At 46.6% G+C, this 20,510-nt stretch overlaps 1 protein-coding gene across 6 annotated transcripts in view; it reads right to left on the reverse strand.

Moving 5' to 3' along the window:
* The window catches only part of samd11 (sterile alpha motif domain containing 11), a 50,372-nt gene that overhangs the window by 9,630 nt on the left and 20,232 nt on the right, over positions 1 to 20,510 (reverse strand). For 5 of the 6 annotated variants that reach the window (XM_068331552.1, XM_068331570.1, XM_068331594.1 and 2 more), the window contains exons 4-7: positions 20,282 to 20,391; positions 12,195 to 12,287; positions 8,544 to 8,708; positions 2,469 to 2,625 (exon numbers count right to left, since the gene is read on the reverse strand). In XM_068331552.1, the coding sequence (XP_068187653.1) occupies positions 2,469 to 2,625; positions 8,544 to 8,708; positions 12,195 to 12,287; positions 20,282 to 20,391 (525 nt within the window). The remainder of the gene's footprint in view (positions 1 to 2,468; positions 2,626 to 8,543; positions 8,709 to 12,194; positions 12,288 to 20,281; positions 20,392 to 20,510) is intronic. The other variant, XM_068331562.1, reaches the window with a different exon arrangement.

The raw sequence follows: 20,510 nt of genomic DNA on the forward strand, positions 1-20,510 counted from the left end.
GGGCTCCACAGTCTGGGCTCTCACATAATGTACACTGCACGGCCAAAAGTATGTGGACAATACACCAGATTGTTGAGCAGCTCTTTTCGAACATATGGCCAATAATATGTTGCTATAACAGGCCCCACCCTTCTGTGAAGGATTTAGGGATCCTGTTTGCTCCCTTTCAGTGTTAATTAATCTGATTCAGATGCTGGGCGATGAGGCCTGGTGCAGTTAGTCTGATATGTAGAGGGTCAGAGCTCTAAGCAGGCCAGACAGCTAAGAAATATATTTATGTTCTATTTTCTAGACTGTGTATCATCATATTAAAAACACAGAGAAGTTTCACAGGCAGTAATTCTGTTATATGTTTTCTTCTAGTAAGTACTAAATAGGACAAACAGTCAGAAATACATAGCTGTTGTTCTTGTTTAAGGAAAGGGAAAAAACACACACAAAATAAAATAAATCAGTAAAAACAGAAATATAATGCTGAAAATTCCCAAAATATCAAAAGATACATAAAGAATGAGCTGAAATTCAGTGTATCCATGAAAACAGAAACATAACAACAAGGAAAAGTCCCTGAATGCCAAAAGGCAGCAGTTCAATACTCCATTGTTGTTTTGTGGAGAGTTTGTGCAGAAACATGACAGGTTTTTTTTGAGTTGTGGTCTGAAACCTAAACGTGACAGCTAACGAACAGGATCCGTTTCTGCTTCTCACTTCTGGTGTGGCACAAAAAAAAAAAAAAAAAACCCCATCGCAGCCCCGACAAACAGTATGCATTCACTTTTATTTTTAGCCCAATAATGAATGTGCAAATGAGTGTGCACAGGTGTACAGTAACATCACACAGGGTTTGCATCATTCTGGTGTCATCCACCTTTCTTCTCTCGCTCTAACAATGGTACAAGTGATGAAAGGGACATTTCAACGTGTTGCCCTTTTCATCCTTTAAAAACACAACAACACACACACACACACACACTGAGAGAGAAATGGTTAAAAAGGAGGCGGTGGAGGTAACCGGGGACAGAGTGAGGTAGGGGTGGATGACGGAAGGAAGGGCGAGGCCTAGTTAACTCTCCCCGGTCCTGTGTGGCTAATTACTTTGTGCTGTTGGAGAGCAGCCGCGGCTCAGTGACTGCATTCACACCGCACTGCCGGCCTCTTTCTCGCACGCACACACACACACACACACACGCACGCACACACACACACACACACACACACACACACACACACACACACACACACACACACATACACACACACAAACACACACACACACACACACACTCTCAAATTATCAGACATATTCACACAAACAAACACAAATACAATCCGCACAGATGAGCACGCATACAGACTTCCAGCATGAAAAAATGGAACAAACACACACCGACAATCAGCACGCCTGCAACACACACACACACACACACACACACACACACACACACACACACACACACACACACACACACACACACACACACACACACACACGATATATACACCCCCACAGCCTCCCAGAGCTGCACCACATAGCGCCTAGCTGTTCTGCTTCCTGCTTATTGCCCACCCCTACCCCTCACCAACCCCTTCTCTGTCTCTCTCTCTCTCTCTCACACACACACACACACAATCACACACACACACACACACACACACACACACACACACACACACACACACACACACACACACACACACACACACACACACTCACACACACACACACAGACACAGACACACACACCCCCTCCTGCTGCTGCACCGCCGGCCCATTATCGATCCCCCGCCTCTCTCCGCGCCACATAAATAATCGACAAGCAATTACCCGCCCACTCCCGCTGCCCCCAGCTTTGTTTGGGAGGCGCAGGGGCCAGCGCTGGGGGGAGGGGGGGGGAGGAAGAGCCGGGAATGCAGGCGTGCAGCTCCACAGCGGTAGCCAAGAGGTTATTGGATCCTTCGTTTAGCCATGTATGTGGAGACGCACATATGTTCACACACGCCGCCGCACAGACGCGCACCGCGGCGCTAAAACGCCACCAATGAGCTCATGTGTTGCTGAGGAAGTCAGGAATGGGTGGAAGAATAAAAGGAGTGAGTCACGGCGTGGCGACGCCACCGAGTCACGGCGTGGCGACGCCACCGAGTCACGGCGTTGCGACGCCACCGAGTCACGGCGTGGCGACGCCACCCAGCAGGTGATGAAATCGGCGTTCAACTCTTCTCTCATTGTGACTTTTACATTCACATGGTGCTCAAATAAATCTACTGAGGCTTCTTATGTATGTGTGTGTGTGTGTGTGTGTGTGTGTGGGGGGGGGGGTGTTCGGGTGTTGGGCTTTACTACTGATGAATAATGTTCCTACCAAACGCAGGGCGGTGTTGTCATTCCAGCAGCGCGCTACAGCGCGTCTGACCCGATGAGGACGTTTGGGTCAGGAGCGGATCTATGTTTTACGGCGGCGTCTTACCTGTCGGGGTAATGCGCGTCGCGGTGCTGCGGTAAACCCTGCTTGCGTCTCTGGCTGGACGAAGAAGAAGAGCTTCCCGCGGTCGGCAGGTGAGCCTCTAAGGCGGCCGGATTCCTCACCGCCGCGGCCAACGCCTCCTGGCGAGCACGCAGGATTTCTGCATGAGGGACGAGAGGAGAGAGTCGACATGACAGCGATAATGGGGGATTAATAATTGAGGCGAAGACGAAGGAAAATGCAGACTCAGAGGGGAGACGAAAGAGAGGAAGCACAGCAACAAATGGAGTGTTTTATATTTAGCATAGTTTAATTCAAAGAAATTAATAAAAATGAGCTTTGTAGGAAAAGTTAAAGCAGGAACTTAAACTATAAAAGTGACGATTAAAAGTTTTTAGGGTAAAATAGTAAAAAGGAGGCATTCTTTTAAAAAAAAAGTTGCCTGCTGCCCCGAGGGATGTGTGTATCTACAACCAATCAAAAACTCCACTCAGCACATCCTTCATTAACTCACACACATTGACTACAGGTTTTTCTGCACTATAAGGCGCACTGGACTATAAGGCCTATCTGATTATAAGGCGCACCTTCAATGAATGGCCTATTTTAAAGCTGTTTTCATATATAAGGCGCACTGGATTATACGGCGCACCGTCAGTTTTTGAGAAAATTAAAGGTCTTTAGGTGCACCTTATAGTGCAGAAAATACTGTAATCTTCATGTTGTATTCCATATGCAAGCGCCGACACGCACACAAAGGCACAACGTGGATAAACACGGTTATTTTGGGGGGGAAAAAAGCTGCAGGTGTGAAGAATTAAGAGGTGGAAGAGGAAAAATGAAAAGGCAGGAAACACGGCGCAGAAGGAGGCGTGTGATGAAGAGGAGGAAATAGTAACCGGTGTGTTTTTGTACAACAAGCAAAAAGCGACTTCACACGTTGTGGGCAGAGCTGTTTTTACCCTTCCCAACCTTCGCCGTCACGACTTCTCCCTCTATCTCCGCCTGCTATCTCTGCACCTTCCACCCGCCGCCATCGCCTCATTCCGTCTCGCTGTTCCCTCATCTCGCCTCACCCCCCCCCTCCCCCTCTGTATCCCCGGTTGTCTCCCGCCCTTTGCCAGAGCGGCCTCATCATTATCAGCCAGACCAGGCCACACCAGGAGACATGGCTTCTAATGAGAGAAAAATCCATCCTGCTCTCCCCCTCCCTCCCTCCTTCCCTGTCCTCCCTCCCTCCGCCTCAATCTATCTATCCTCTCTCACCCCTCTGCCACCTCCCCCGCCCCATCCCCTCTTTTTTAATTAGACAGATCCCGCGGGAGCTGGGGGCCATTTCCGCCGCCAGTATGGGTGTGACGTGTGTTTGTGTGTGTCTGTGTGATTTAGGCGCTTGCATGTGTGTCCCTGACTGTGTGTGTGTGTGTGTGTGTGTGTGTGTGTGTGTGTGCGTGTGCGTGTGTGTGTGTGTGTGTCTGTGTGTGCTAAAGCAGTTAAGCGGGCGCCTCGGTGGGGGGGGTGAAGCGACAGATATTAATGCGGCCTAGCTCCGGTGTATCGATCTGTTTGCTGCGCCAGGCCGCAGGGGACTCGACTGGCGGCAGACAAGGGTGTGTGCGGGTAGGGGGGAGGGTGGGGGAGAGATAAGCAAGGGATCAGGAGTAACCGGAGCCCCGCGGTACACACAGAATCTGGCACTTGCATACAGGGTGCCGGGGTGACGGGGCAGGGGGAGGGTTGAACTTTGTGAGTTTCCTGTGGTCATACTTGATAATTATTGTGAGTGACTGGGTGGAAAAAAAACCTCCCATAATTCAGGATTACACTCCCCATTTGGGGACCTGAATGTAATAGATTACATAAAGGGTGAATCCTGATTTTAATGCGGCCTAAACCTGGAACCAGCCACAGACGCTAACTGTAGGCTGTGGAGCTGTAAAAACACCGGGACCCATTCTTCCCATAATGCAACTCGGTTCCATCATTCATTAGAACTCCACTGAGAGCATTGTCCAGGTCCACTTAAGACTTTTTACAACTCACTGATTAATACATGGATTAGTAAAATGACTACGAACAGAAAAAGATGAAGACAGAAATGATGAGTCAGGCTTCACCACCAACACACTGACCCACACACACACACACACACACACACACACACACACACACACACACACACACACACACACACACACACACACACACACACACACACACACACACACGCCAAACGGTGTGTACTTTTGTGTCACACTTTAAATGTAAATTTCCCTGATTGAGTGTATTTTCTCCTTTATTTTTTATTTTGTTTCAATGACTTCATTTTAGTCAAATATATTATTTTTAAATCTGGGAAAATTACTTCAAACATATATTATCTGAACCCTGAATGGAGCTAGAGGGCTGGATTTCATCCTATACAGCTCCTTTAAACCAAGACCAGCGGTATAAAACTGAAAATTCAAATTTATTTTGATGATTTCTTTGTTGTTTTTTTCTATTTCCACTCCTATTCCATTCTGTTTCTATCCAGTCCACGCTCGCAAAACTTCACTCCATTGCTAGGTCCATATTTTGCTCTTTATCTTTTACCTCCGTTCTCTTTTATTCTCTTTTATGTGAACTCTGAAGTGTAGGTTCACCTGGGGCTCTGCCATTGTGTGTGTGTGTGTGTGTGTGTGTGTGTGTGTGTGTGTGTGTGTGTGTGTGTGTGTGTGTGTGTGTGTGTGTGTGTGTGTGTGTGTGTGTGTGTGTGTGTGTAGTAGGTAGAGACTCAGACTTATTTTTCTAACACTCGTGGTGTTTCAGCTGCTGGAACACAGGGGACAGTCCCTCCAACTGCAACACGAGTCCTAATTGAGGACACACAAACATCCACGTCGCCCCTTTGCATGAGTTATTTTGGGAGGTCCCAGTTTAACACTCAGACCCATCCCACTTATCTCGTTTTTGTGCTATTCCATTTTTTCCTCTTTGCCATCATTTCTGGAGTTGGGCCAAAATCCCTTTGGGTAAGCCGGGTTTTTCTCGGCTAGAGAATGCAGAGGAGTGCTACACTGATACAGCTTGGCCGGCCTCGTGATGGATTTGGTGGACTGGCAGGTACACAAAAGCAGACATCCATCTGCTAAAGCCCCACGTACAGCAGAAAATTAAGTATTTTCAGGAAAAGGTATTCAGCCAGTAGCGTAGGCTCAGCCTGCAGTAAATATGCGACGACAAGTTTGTCACACTGAACAACTCGTATGGAGCTGGAGTTTTCAGGGTGTTTAGGATACTGATGATGATGGTGAAGATGAGGATGACGCGATCCTGTCTTCAGCTTCATGTTTCAAAACAAACTAAAGGAAACGAGACAAAACAGAAGCGCAGCCCTTCCGTCCTATCCCCACCATCACTTTCATCTGAATTTCCCTTTCTCTCTCCCTCGCTCTCCTTTCATCACATGAAGAGGGAAGGAAAGCCCTCCTGGCCATTTCTCCACCCCACCCCCCCCCCCAATTTCAGCCCCCTCGCCTTCCCTACTCTTTTGCCCATCAGGTCCAGAGAGAACCTCTCAAACAACACCTTGCATCTACACATTCAGACACACACACGCACACACACACACACACACACACACACACACACACACACACACACACACACACACACACACACACACACACACACACACACACACACACACACACACACACACGCTTTAATTTTCTGTGCCCTACACTTCAAACACATGAAAGGATGCTCTGCGGGGACCAAGGCTAAAGGGAAAGATGGTGGAGGTGGGGGTGAAGAAAAGGGGGAGGGGGAGGGAGGAGGAAGGTGTATAAAAGCGGCGCCTGTGATGGAGATGTATTGGAGAGAGGTTGACGGTGGTGGGCAGGTGGGTGGTTGGGGGGGGGGGTCACAAGGGCCCAGGGCCCGATGTCAAGGGGCTCTTGCTGAAGTGATTCACACCAACCCCTCCAGAGACAAAAGTAAAGCAACCATCCCCTTTTTCTTTTTCTCATACGAGTGATTGTCTGCTAACAAGCTCCAACTGCAGGTGGGGAATCAGAGGATGCACATAAAATAAGTTTTGTAAACTTGTAAATAGTCGGTGCGATAGATGGTGGAAGCTGCCAGGTGTGGAGGAAAAGGAATATTAGCCTCAACAAAAGGTTGGCTATCAGGGAACGCTGGCAAAGCCTGTGGCTCATCATCCGCTTAGAGGATTGAGGCTCACAAACACAAGAGTGGATGTGAACACACACACGGCTGCAGGGAAATCTTACCATGAAGTTGTGTTTTTCAATGGTCGTCGTATTTAAGGGTATGACCTGAGCGTCATTAATAACTATAAAGTTCTATTTTTGTTTTATTCTTACTCCAAGCAATGTTATTTATTCCCTTTCCCTTGCATCTATTCCTTCCTCATTTCCTATTTCCTCTAGTTTGTTTTCTTAACTCCAACTTTTGGTTCCTCTTTATGTCCTTGTCTTCTTCTTCTGCACATAAAAAGCTTTTTAAGTGCTGCTTGGAAGAAGAATGTATGTGTGGAGAGTAAAGGATAGTGTGGAAACTATCAAACAATTTGGAATGTAGGAGTGAAGTAGGAGTGTGTCTGTAATGTGCCAAAGCATCTGCCTCATACCAGCGAGGCTTCTGGGAAAGGAAGCCAGCAATCAGACTGCACCCTGGGCCATAAAGCTCCCACAACGCCGTGTGTCTTGCTCCTAACTCTTCCAAGACACAGGGAAAAGGCAATTACAGTGTTTATAGGTTTCGCCCCCTAGATTTGCAGCCTGCAATTAAAAATCATTACTAATCAAATAAAAATAAAAGTAGCTGAAGCTACAATTCAACAGCGGCATCGATTGGATTTATGCTACGGCGAAAGAGCTAATAAAGACTTGACGTTACGTTCCTTGCAAAATTGTGAAAAAAAGGTTAACATTTAAAGGCTGGCACAGTGAAATTAATTTAAAGCCCCCTTATAAAACACAAATGAGGCAACTTTTCTCATTTTCATTTTCTTAAACTCAAACCAGTAAATTTTATGTGTCTGTAAAAACAGAAAAACTAGGACACACTGGTAGTTTCCAGGGAGTGGGAGATTTAGAGGATTGGCAGCCAGCCAATGAGAGCTCCCGGATCAATTGTGGCGTTGATGCATTCGACGGTTAGTGAGTGTTTTTAACAACAGAGAGCCATGGTGGTCAGAAACCACCCTGAATGACATTCTGACACTGGGTGGCCAAGCACCGCAAATAGAAACGTCAGCCATCTCCAAGGCTGAGGTTTTACAACGGCAGCAGTGTGGCACGCTTTAACATGGTGCCCCGAACGCCGCACTACACACGGGTTACAAAGCAGCACCGCATCTCAGTGGATTAGTGACAGGTGATGGAAGACGATGGATTTTTGTATCTTTTTCGAAGCTGGAGAGGAGCCTCCAAAAGAAAGATTGAAGTAAAAATCTCAAGTTTCTTCAAACTTATTTTGAAGTGGCTTCAAAATAAAGAATCACCTGAAGGGAAAGAATTGACAGAACTTTCACGAGTCAAGGCTAAGAGTGAGAAACACTATTCTGAATGTAAAATCAACTGTACAGTGACATACACTCAGTTTAAAATTATACTTTTGAGTGTGTAACAAGTACAGTATTTTCCGCACTATAAGGCGCACTGGACTATAAGGCGCACCTTCAATGAATGGCCTATTTTTAAAAAAATCATATATAAGGTGCACCGGATTATAAAGCGCACTGGATTATAAAGTGAATTTGATCATAAGGCACCCCTTCAATGAATGGCCTATTTTGGAACTCTTTTCATCCATAATGCTAGGATAAAAACTACTGTAGTGGCTGTGGTTGCGTTATGTACAAACTAGATTGAGCTGCGTCAAAGGGATCGCATTCATGCCTATTTCAAAACGTTTTTTCATATATAAGGCGCACTGGATTATAAGGCGCACTGTAGGGTTTTGAGAAAATTAAAGACTTTTAGGTGTGCCTTATAGTGTGGAAAATACTGTATTTAAAAGCCGATATGACGACAAATGATTGACACACACACACACACACACACTGACCATGGGCGGGCAGACCCATGCTGCTGGCCAGCTGATAGAGCCGTTGCTGCTGCTCCTCGTAGGACCCCTGCTCACTGAGTGCTGACATCACGCGTCGGTAGTGCTCCTCGGGGCTCATGTGGTCGTGGCTGCCGCCTGCCTCCACCACGGGACTCTGGGAGTTCTCTGAAGAGAGGAAGGAGACGATTACACCAATGCTCGTCAATATCCGACTCACGAGGGAATAAAACACCAGCACCAAACTGTGAGCTCCACTAATAAATTAGGATCCCTATTAATTTAAAGTCATAAACTAAGCTTTCTATCGTGTAATCAAATCTCTACCTTGTATTTTTAAACACATTCATCTTCATGTCAGTCATGATTGGGAGGAATTTGCCTCAAGCACGTGGTCACAGCACATTTACCAGGCAGCTTCAAGTGGAAGAGAGAAAACATGTGTAGTTCCATTCCCCAAATCATGCTTTGGTCCAATGTTTCTGAACCAAAGGCTCTCAATGCTTCTCAGCCACTAATTTGAGTGTTGTTTTTATAAATCTGTTTAGAGTCTTTACTAAACATGAACATATTCAGGGTGACTACAGGTTCACGGGTTGGAGGGTAGGGCAATGACCTCTGTCACTTCCTGTGATTTAGGGTGTTGAGATTAAGAAAAGGAGAAGAAGAATTATACTTCATTGTCTCATTTTAGACGTAGAAGACCTTCTTTACGTTGTTATAAATGATGAGACGCATCATTTATAACAACCTGGACCGTAGGGAACACAAACCAGACTACCAGAAGTAAATTTACACACATGAATATTTGGATGATTAAGCATCAATGATGAAACAAAGAAAACGTCCAGCCTGTTCCACTTTGTGTGTGTGTGTGTGTGTGTGTGTGTGTGTGTGTGTGTGTGTGTGTATGCGTTGTGTTGCTTTACCATATTTAAGATGCTGTGAAGATGATGTGATGTGTGATATCTACCTAGCTGTCAGTCCTCATAGTTAATCTCTCTCTCTGACCTCCCCCCTCCCTCCCTCTGTCAATAGTAACATGATCTAAGGTAAGGGTGGGGGTGGGGGGGTACAGGGGCAGGTGGTTAGGGAGTTAGAAGAAGGAGAAAGAAAGGGAGGAGGAGGAGGGATAAGGAGAAGAAAGCAGGGGTTATTTTTACCACCCTAATTCTTATTGAAACCTGAGCCTGGCCCCAGGCAGGCGAGCAGGAGTGGTGCTGAGGAGCGGAGGTGGGGGGTGGGGTGGGGGGGGTGGCGGAAGTGAGCATGCAAGCATCTCTGTCTCCACCACCAAGCTCCAGCTAATCCAGCCAAGGTCCTCAAGTGTGTGTGTGTGTGTGTGTGTGTGTGTGTGTGTGTGTGTGTGTGTGTGTGTTTGCATGTGCGCGTAATGAATCTGTGCGTGTCTAAAGTTTTCTGGCTCTCTAAACACAGTGGGGGGGTGCCGACTTTGCACAGAGAAAGAAAAACAGACATCATTTATACAGCGGCATCCAACATCTCCAACTCCATCCACACACTACTGATGCTCTCTCTCTCTCTCTCTCTCTCTCTCTCTCTCTCTCTCTCTCTCTCTCTCTCTCTCTCTCTCTCTCTCTCTCTCTCTCTCTCTCTCTCTCTCTCTCTCTCTCTCCTCTATCCCTCTCTCTCTCTCTCTCTCTCTCTCTCTCTCTCTCTCTCTCTCTCTCTCCTCTATCCCTCTCTCTCTCTCTCTCTCTTTCTCTCCACCCTCTCTCTCTCTCTTTCTCTCCACCTGCATTAGTCATTAAGGGAGTGTGTGTCGCCAAACTTTGACACACACAGATGTAACACACATGAGGAAAGACATGCAGGTGCAGAGTCCTGGTCTGGGTGTGACCACAGGATCACCCGCTTCCTGATATGTCTTAAATGCACTTCTATGAGCAGCAGGTTGTTCACACACAAACAGCAGTGACATAAAAAGTCTTTTTTATTGTTCTACTTAATGCAAATAAACAGAAAAGGACAAAAATACTCAAGATATATGCAAGGGTTGTTCTGTGAACCATAAACCAAAGCATGCAGCCAAAATAACAACATAAGCCCCATTTGCTTTTAGAGGGAGCCAAAGCAGAGAACACACACACATACACACTTACAGACACACACACACACACACACACACACACACACACAGAAACACACACGGCCATGCATCTTTCAGAAGCTGGGATGTATAATGGCCAGAAATCGGTACAGAGGGGGAAGCTTCAGGCGGGGCTGCTGTTTGTCAAAGGTCACTCAGAGGTCAGAGGTCATGACCAGACCGATGCTGTGGCCCACAATCTGACACCCACATATACTTTAGCAAATGCAGGAACCCATCTACTTTATACAGAGAATTCAAACATGGTTTCAGTAGACACTGTAGGTGCGCAGATGAAACTTTCCATACGCTGCGTTAAACTGAGTATTTTATTCTTCACCGTTTACAGATAGGAATGAAAGGTCAGAGTGGCACCAGAGATACGTCTTACGCAAACACCACACGCTTCTACCGACTTGACTGACAATTCTTTTTGTTCTCTCAAAACCAGTGAAAAAACAACAACAACAACAACAACAAAAAAAACAAGACTGCATCCTACTCCACACTTGTGTTTTTGGTTGTTGTGGAAACTGTTGACTCTTCCCTGACTTCTTGTGTTACTTAACATCACTGCCAACGTAAAGGATGGGTGGAAGCACGTGGGTGTTGACGGACACGCTGTGAGAAACAGACGTTTATTTTTGTGCATAACAGATTTATAAATCAGCTAAAATGCTCCTGGGTGTGTGTGTGTGTGTGTGTGTGTGTGTGTGTGTGTGTGTGTGTGTGTGTGTGTGTGTGTGTGTGTGTGTGTGTGTGTGTGTGTGTGTGTGTGTGTATGCGTGTGTGCAGGTTGTTCAGGTGTCTCCTGTGAGGAGACTGGATGTGATGTGAGCTGCCCTTGGTTTTTGCCTGTTGTATAATGTATCAGTCAGGAAGTCGTCCTCCGGCGCCCGGTGGGACGGGCCCTGTGGCCGTTCTGGCTCCACGCCAGGCACCTAGTTTCAGATGACGGTGACTGGATTTTAAAGCCTCAAGGGCGGCATTGTCTTGTCATGCGGCTCGTTTAGCTCCCATATTTATGTTGTGCTGATGCAATATAGAAAGCAGATGAACAGGCAGCCATGAAGAGTCTATTAGGAATCTGCTTTGAGATCCATACGGACTATTATTGATGCATCCCGCTAATCTACGGATTGTACAGGGAAAGAGAAGCTGATGGAGACCCTTTTGAAGAGGCGTGACTTTGAAGACAACAGCTTAACACGCCGTAAACAGTCATTTACCTTCACCGTTGGATCGTCGGTGATCTCATCCCCTGCTGGGAGAGGAAGGTAGTTTCAGACCTCGTTCCGGATCCACACATTGGAAACATTTTTGGTTTATTTTCTTCTTTTTTGGGGGGTCTGATACTAACTCATCTTTAAATCTTCATAAAGAGAGGAACAGTCCTGCCTGCAGCAGGCTGTGTAGAGACTGCATGTACTCCTATCTTCACAGCAGCGCTGACGACCCACATCTAAAACAACTCCGCCTCACCTCTTTTCATTAAGTGCAGCTTCCATCCTCTTAGCAAACACAAACACGCTGTGCAGCCTTACCTTTGGGGGAAACGCTACGTGACTTCTTGCTGTCAGAGGGACACTCGCTGCTGCTGTTGGGAGAGAAGCTTCTCCTCTTGCCTAGAAGGTCATCTGTAAACACAAACATAAAGGAGTGAGATACGACTGAAGTTATGGCTTTGATATTGACGCTCTGCTACACATCTACCTGCGTAACATGGCGGCCGCTTTGGAAAGTCAGTGCTTGGAGACAGAGGACGTAAAAAACCAAAAACCAAAAAGAAATAAAAGTGATAGGCAGAGGAAAAGAGAGGAAACGGAGCAAGTGAAGCGAGCCACAGGTGTCTGGAGATGTGCCTGTTCTGACAGAAGAGAGAAGGGGCCTGCGCCACCACAGATGACAGATCGTGTGTGTGTGTGTGTGTGTGTGTGTGTGTGTGTGTGTGTGTGTGTGTGTGTGTGTGTGTGTGTGTGTGTGTGTGTGAGAGAGAGAGAGAGACGGAGGGAGGACAGCCCCCGTCTCTATGCGTCTCCTCATACGTCTCTTTCCAAGCGTCTGTCCTCAGCTGCTATCGCCGTTCCCTCTCTTCCTCGTCCTCCTGTTTTTCCAGATGTTGGCACACAGACTCGTCTGACTGAACCAGAGCCGCTCCGCTCCTTCAGAAATTCTTCTCAGCCGAAATTATGTCTGTATCATGCATTTATTTTTAGTTTTTTTACACCTCTTCGGCAGCCATTTGCCTCGCTTGTTGCTGTTCTGTTCTCATAAACAACACTGCTGATCTTCCTATTTCATTCCTCCATCTGCTTCCTTCTGCTTCCCCTCTCCTCTAGGCGTATTAAAACCTCCGCCCATTAACATCCTCCCTACCTCCTCCTCCTCTTCCTCTCTGTTATCCTCATTCTTCCTCCCCTGCCACCAAAGATGAGCATCTAGTGTACAATTACAGCACCCCCTACTGACTCCTCCTCCTCTCTTCTTACCCCCCCCCCACCACCACCACCACCACCACCTCACACCCCACATCACCTCCTACCCCCTTCAAACACACCTCGAATCAATACAGGCCTAATCAGAGCGGGAGGGAATGCAGAGCACACCTCACGCAGCGCCGGCAGGAAGGAAAAAGCTGTTCATCACGGCTCTATCTCTCTCTTTCCTTTTCATTCTATTTCTATCTCTGATTTTTGTCTCGCTCCGTCTCGTCCTCCACGCAGACAGCTAAGCTAGATCAGCAACGGCTTCTCCTCTTCCTCTCTTCTCGCTGCATATTTTTAGGGACGGGGAGCTTTTTTTTTTTTTCCCTGATTATTCTCTCTCCTCCCCCCATCTCACTTTTTCACCAAAGCAATTTCTCATCATCGGCATCCGCAAGTAAATAGTAAACAGCGTGAAGGAGTGATGAACAAGAAGAAACACACAAATTTGAAAAGCAAATAGCGTTTTGTACTCTCGTCTGTTTATTCCTAATATTATCACCTTAGCAGCGGGCCGACAGTCGCCAAGAGATGAGTGAAGCTGGAGTCTGACCTTTAACCCTCAACCTATCACCCAAACTTACGTTCTTTCTTCTTTCTAACCAGGCACAGACAGGCAGGAGGTGGGGGAGGGGGGGTAGACAGAGAGAGGTTTAGCCGGGGCTCAGAGGATTTTGTTGGGCTCCTGAAGGAGCGCTGGTTTTTGATGTTGGCTCAGGCCTAGAGGAGATCCCCATCCCATCCTAAAGGGAAGGCGTGGGGGCGCTAATGGACCTGTTCTTGCATACACATGCAAATACTTATTGACTTTTTACTATTTATAATTTTTCTGTTGCTTCTTCATTATTTTTCATCCTGCTTTTCTTCTTTTCCCAACATTTTCAGTAGATTTCTTTCAGCTATCCTTCAGCTAGTTTTTGAGTCTCCGTCTATTCTGTTGGTGGAATATTAACAAGGAGACAGAGAGAGAAGCCCCATTAGTTAAACCCCTGCGTCTACCAAACACACACACACACACACACACACACACACACACACACACACACACACACACACACACACACAGAACCTCTCATGATCAAACACACACACTTGAGTCGTCTCTAGAGCCGACCTCACTCAAGACACTGTGTCTCCTGAGCGAGTGCCCGAGGGCCGCTGATTTGAGGCCGGAAAGCTTTTAAAGCCAATTAAATGGGGCTTCTTAGAGCACAGACGCTCCTTTTTAATGCCCACCTCTGAGCTCTGGGTAACAACTATGCCAACGCTTTTACTCCCACTTACATCTCCCGGAGCCAAGCTTGATACCCCGGGCATTTCCCTATCACTTGCTTATTAATATCACTGAAGAATTAGCGGTTACGCAGTCAAGAGTTTTATAACTCTCAAAGGCTGCGATTTCAACCATCAAAAGAGTGCAGAAATCCAGTGAAATCATATTAGCTGCTATGAGCTAGGCTAAGCTAACGTCTATTTCCTAAGAAGTCGACCCAAACACACAATATCCCATCCTATGCTGAAGCTCCCGCCTGCTAGTTAACCTCTTTCTTATCTGTTGTTCCTCCCACTGAGAAAAAAGAAGGAGGAAAACCAAAGGACAGGTTGAGAAGGAGGAAACAGCAGGAAGTAAACCAGATCTCTTTCATGTGACACCGCCGGGGTAAACCATCAGGCAGGGGAGCGCTCCTCTTTCTTTCCTACGCTCTGATTTCCTCTCCGCCCTCAAACTTTGGTCCTCATCTTCCTCCCTCTCCATCCTACGGAGCGTGGTGACAGCTCAGACAGCCAGACTCCTTAATTCCTCTCTTACTCTGTTAATCTGTCATCTTTATCAGGCTGGGGGGGGGCTGGGATGAGGGGGGAGGGTTGTGCGGATGGGGGGTGACAGGCGGGGATGTGGGGTGGGCCGCTAGCCACAGCCCTCGATCAATCTCCACATTACAGCTGACAGAATGGTGCTAATAACTTATTGATCCCCCCCTCCATGTGCCGGGGCCTCCGCCGGCCCTGAAAGCCCTATCATTGATTAGCTTACAGCCGACGCAGCTGGGAAAGGGCGGGGAGGCGGGGGGCGGGGCAGTGTGTGTGTGGGGGTGGGGGGTGATGGAGATCACATGTACACACACAGCAAAGTTGCTCCTATGCTAGTCTTGTTCTTTTTGAGGGAAATTAATGTAGGTGGAGTAAGATATTAATTAGCGATTACAAAAGATAATTTACTGTAGAGTTTGATTCTAAAAACTCAGTCAAACAAAATTAAATTTTTAAGTATGGACAAGAAAAAAAAATCAACTTTCAAATGTATTAAAATGGGTTTCTGGCCTGAATGCCTCATCATGAAATATTTGTACTGCTTTATTAGTCAAATTCTACTGGACCTGTCTTCTTCCCTGGCAGCTATTCACACCAGAGTATGAATATTCATTAAATTAAACTCATTAAAATAAGTCACATTGAAGTTTATTAATTTTTCACAATCACTCAAGTTAATTCTTTCAAACTTTCAATACTGAATTGCAATAATATAGAAAAACCTTTGAATTTAATATGAGACAATTCTGAAAGTAATATATTACTCTAAGCAGCACCAAATCCCCAAAACATGAAGGGATGACATACCGTCCATCCATTGGTGAGCCTACAGATGCAAATATTGTGTTGGATTTGTGCTATGGAGAAAACGATCAACCTCCAGATACACTTTTAAGTGTTCTTTATATTGAAACCTCTAAAAATTAATTTGTAGAGTAATTAAATTTTAAAAAGGCAGAACTACTCATCATGGTTAATTTATGCATAAAGTTTGGCAGCACTAGAATTTACTCAAGATATAGTCTGGACAGAAAAACATTTACGACGTAGACGCTCTGTCTACAACTGGAATGAAATCAAATTAAATGTACAGACTGGTTGACACTGACCTTTGTGAAATAAATGGAAGAAAACATGAATGAGTGTTTGGCATTAAAGATGGAACAGACATAAAAAAAACCAAAGAAACAAAACAGGAATTGTTTGGTTTCCCTTCAGTATTCTGGAAGAAAGAAAAAATATTCATTTCCATTATTTGTTTAAATGTTTTATGTGTTCAGCGAATATAATCTTGGGGCAGAAACATTATAATGACTTTATGAACAACAACCCTGAGATGCCATTACTGCACGGCAACAGAATTACATCCTTATTAAGCGACGGGGCGTATTCAAATATTTACAACCCCCTTTTTGCATCTGTGTGACAGAATTCAAGCCTGCTTGCTTTTGTTTAGAACGTCCTTTCTATGCTAATCATGTAATAACTAGCTGGTAATACTTTAAAAGCAATCCTCATCAGTTGGTGGGGGGACGGGGGACGGGGGGACGGGGGACGGGGGGGCAGGACTTGCACAAACACGTTGGCTGAGCTGCAGATTCACACGCAAGCAAACACCTAAAACCAAGCATTTAAACCGCACGCGGAAAGGTGCACGATCTCACCCACACACAAGAATGTGTTCAAGCCCCAAACCACCGCTACAACCCCCAACACACACCGACAGGCTCTAACTGCCTGTGGGAGTCTGAGCAGGGAGCAGGAGGAAGGAGAGAGGGAGGGAGAGAGAGGGAGAGGGAGGGAGGGAGGAGAGAGGGAGGGAGAGAGAGGGAGGGAGGGAGAGGGAGGGAGGAGAGAGAGAGGGAGGGAGAGAGAGAGAGAGAGAGAGGGAGGGAGGGAGGGAGGGAGGGAGGGAGGGAGGGAGGGAGGGAGGGAGGGAGGGAGGGAGCGGTGGTCCAAAAACACCTTATCTGCCTGTTTGAGTCTCCGGTCTGACCGCAGACCCACGGTTTACAGTCTCCACAGGCAGCCAGACTCTCAGCGTCGGCGCCCGTGTCCCCCCCACCCCCCCCCCCCCCCCCTTCCTCCTGCCCCCTCTTCCTCCTGCCCCCCCCCCTTCCTCCTCCCTCCACCCTCCTCCCTCCCATCCACCTCTAACTGAGCCTCCGAATAGCCGACGGCTGGGGAGCAAAAGAGCGAATGACGGAGGGAGGGACGGCAGGCGGGAGAGGCGGTGGGGGGGAGACGGAGAGGCGGTGGGGGGGGGGGGAGACGGAGAGGCGGAGGGGGGGGGGGGAGACGGAGAGGCGGAGGGGGGGAGGGACGGAGAGGCGGAGGGGGGGAGGGACGGAGCGGGAAGAAAAGGAGGGAGGCAGCCCTCCTGTCTGTCCCTCAGATTTAATTAACAGCCCACTCCGGCGCGGAGACGACTGGGCAAGCCTGCTTCCCTTTCCCTCACACACACACACACACACACACACACAACACACACACACACACACACACACACACCCACACACACACACACACACACCCACACACACACACACACACACACACACAGCTTTACTCCGTCATAGCTGCCCCTGCCCTCCCCTGATACACCACCACACTCATTCATCTCTCCTTCCTCCGTCTCTCACTTTCCAAACGTTTCTTCCACGGCTGCAGTTCTTTCCCTTCTTTTCTTTTCTTTTCTTTTCTTTTCTTTTTCCCCTTAATTTCTCTCCTGTCTTTCCTCCACACGTCACTGATGGACTAATGACATTCTGGGGGAGGCTGTGAGGACAGAGGACAGACAGTAGAGAGGACACATGCTCACAGACAGCGGCTGCATCACCGTCTCCTCCATCTCACAGTTAAATAATCAAGCGCTCCGGCGCTTCGTACACCCACCTATGTTATTTTGACGCAAATTTGAACCTGTGTTCATTTTGCGTGGGCACGTACCTGCATAACTATATGTCATTTGTGTGTAATTGTGTGTTTGTGAACGTGTGAGCGTCTAATTTCACTGGCAGACAGATTTAGAGCCGGTGGCTGATCGGATTGGACTTGTTTACAGAGACGGCGAGAGCTGCTTAGGCTGCCTGTTAAACCCCCCGTTTAATAGTCAAACGGACAGATTTTAGGGGTCTTGGACCCCCTCTGGCTTAGGCCACAGTGTGCTCACTTCCTCCTTCTTCACCCCCCCCCCCCATCTCTAGCCCCTTATGTCCTCCCCCATTAAGTTATCTACTCAGGGCTCTGATTTCTCCATTAAGCTTAGCAGATGATTAGGCCGGTATTTGGGTGGAAATCCACGCAAACTGGGGTTTAAGACACTGGCTGGGCTGACTGGTGAGCAGTCTGACGCACTGCAGCCTCCGTCCGACGCCGTATGGACCATTAATCCGACAGACACATGAAATGGGCACACAGAGAGGCCGTTGAAGCGTTGGCCGTGGGCTGATCAAGGCACTTGTTGTGCTTTTGGCTCAGGGCAGAGTCGAACCCTCGGCAATATGTTTAGGTATGGTCCTCACAGCTTGTTGGCCTGTTAATTGGGGAGAAAAACATTTTTGGTAGCAGTGTGGATATGCAAGTGGAAGTGTTTAATTCTGCTGAGTCGTTTTGGTAGAAACTTTTTCCCTTTAGGCTAAACCCAGCATGTAAAAGCCCCCTATACATTCTATGAATTATAGAAGGGGGCTGCAATTAAAATAGGAAGAGGTCCAGTGAGTCAAGACTCCTCTTCCACAGAGGTCCCAGTAGTTAGATCGCTCCAGATACAGGCTAATGCTTGTTTCCTGACTGCACTTCACATTTTTAAAATTTAACATTAACGTTTAAGTTTTTTTAAGATTTATGACTGATCTAATTGTAACCAAAACGTTAATGTTTTTGAACTAGCTGCTTTGGTAAAGACACACAAATATTACAAATACATCCCCTATACAGGCCAGATTTGGGAAATGCTGCACAATAAGCGCTTTGCTTCTAAATTTGCTTTTAGATAAATTCCTCTCAGCCCATGAAAACATGACATGCTAATGCTTTTAATGATAAAAAGATTGGCTAAAAATCTACAGTAAAAATCTTCTTTGATTGTTTGATTTGCTTGCTGTTAATGACATCATGTAGCACGCTGACCCTGATCTGACCCCTGACGTGTCCTCTGCATGGCAGAAGGTGCAGCCTGCTATCTCTGTGTCCAAATCTTTTCATGAAGTCAGGTCTCCAGAGTTATATTAATCTGCTATCTCCTGTTGTCCAGTTTGTTCATATGAAAGCAGGAATTGGTCAAAAGATGCTGAGTTCATTGCAGAGCTTTTTTTTATCCTGGCCTGGCCTTGAAATCTCCACTGGGAATGACTTAAACACTACGGAAGTACGTCTAATGCAAGAGTTCCTTAAATGTGGGATCTTTGTTTGGTTGTAAGTTTTATTGTAAAATATAATGTGCTACCTGTTAGAACCACTGCCTGACACATATCTTGTATACTTAGCAGGCTATGTTAGCGACCAATGTTCCTAGGACCCCAACAGCTCTTGAGAACATTAAGCCTGTTTGAAATGCTTTTGATGACATAAGTTTTTATTACGCATTCAAGACATTATTGATTACGTACCATGAAACATGCGTTCGTGTGTAGATTTTGTTTTAGTGGCTGATGAAGAGTTGTCACCTTATTGGGGTACAGTACATCAAATGACATAGAGGTGGGTGCAGATGACCCAGAATAATCTGATAGGGCTCGTTTTTATTGATATTCACAGAGGCTTTCTTACAGTAATAGGTCTTTAATGACCGTACAACATCTCCTACACACTACTTGGCCAATACCTCACAATAAAATAGTTGTAAAGCTGTACGTAAAACTCTTAGCACATGCACACCATGATTCCTCTCTTCACATGAAACTGAATGGATTAATGGCAAACAAAGCTATTTATTCAGAGGTCATTTAAAACAAGGGGTTTAACAAAAATCCTGGAGTGTGCCAGAGACTGTGGGAAGAACGCTAAGTAATCAACTTGAGAGCAACCTTCAAGAATGAATAATAAGCTTAAGTTAAAATTCCCACAATAATACAAATTAGAGTAAATTAAAAGGGTAATGGAGCGTTTGCATGTTATAGGGGATGGAGGGGGGAGAAGTGAATGAATAATCAGCTTGGACACAAAGGAAAATAAGACATTAAAATAGAAAGAATAAAAAAGAAAGCATCCTGGCAAAACTTTTAACGACACACACACACACACACACACACACACACACACACACACACACACACACACGCACACACGCGTGCACACACACACACACACCCAGCGTGTCTGGTGTCAGACTGTACCTGTGTGTCGGGTGCTGCTGTTGTGGTCGGAGGCCGACTGACCTTCGGGCATGCCGTGCTGTCTGGTGTTGTGCAGGTTGGAGATGATTGTAGAGAGGTCACTGTCCCGACTGTAACACACACACACACACACACACACACACACACAAACAGGAAAGAGAGGGTGAACCCATTTTGAAGCAGCTCCACACAAACTCAATTTGACAACGCAAATCCAGTATTTCCCATA

The sequence above is a fragment of the Antennarius striatus genome, chromosome 2 (assembly GCF_040054535.1).
Source record: "Antennarius striatus isolate MH-2024 chromosome 2, ASM4005453v1, whole genome shotgun sequence".
Lineage (NCBI taxonomy): Eukaryota > Metazoa > Chordata > Actinopteri > Lophiiformes > Antennariidae > Antennarius > Antennarius striatus.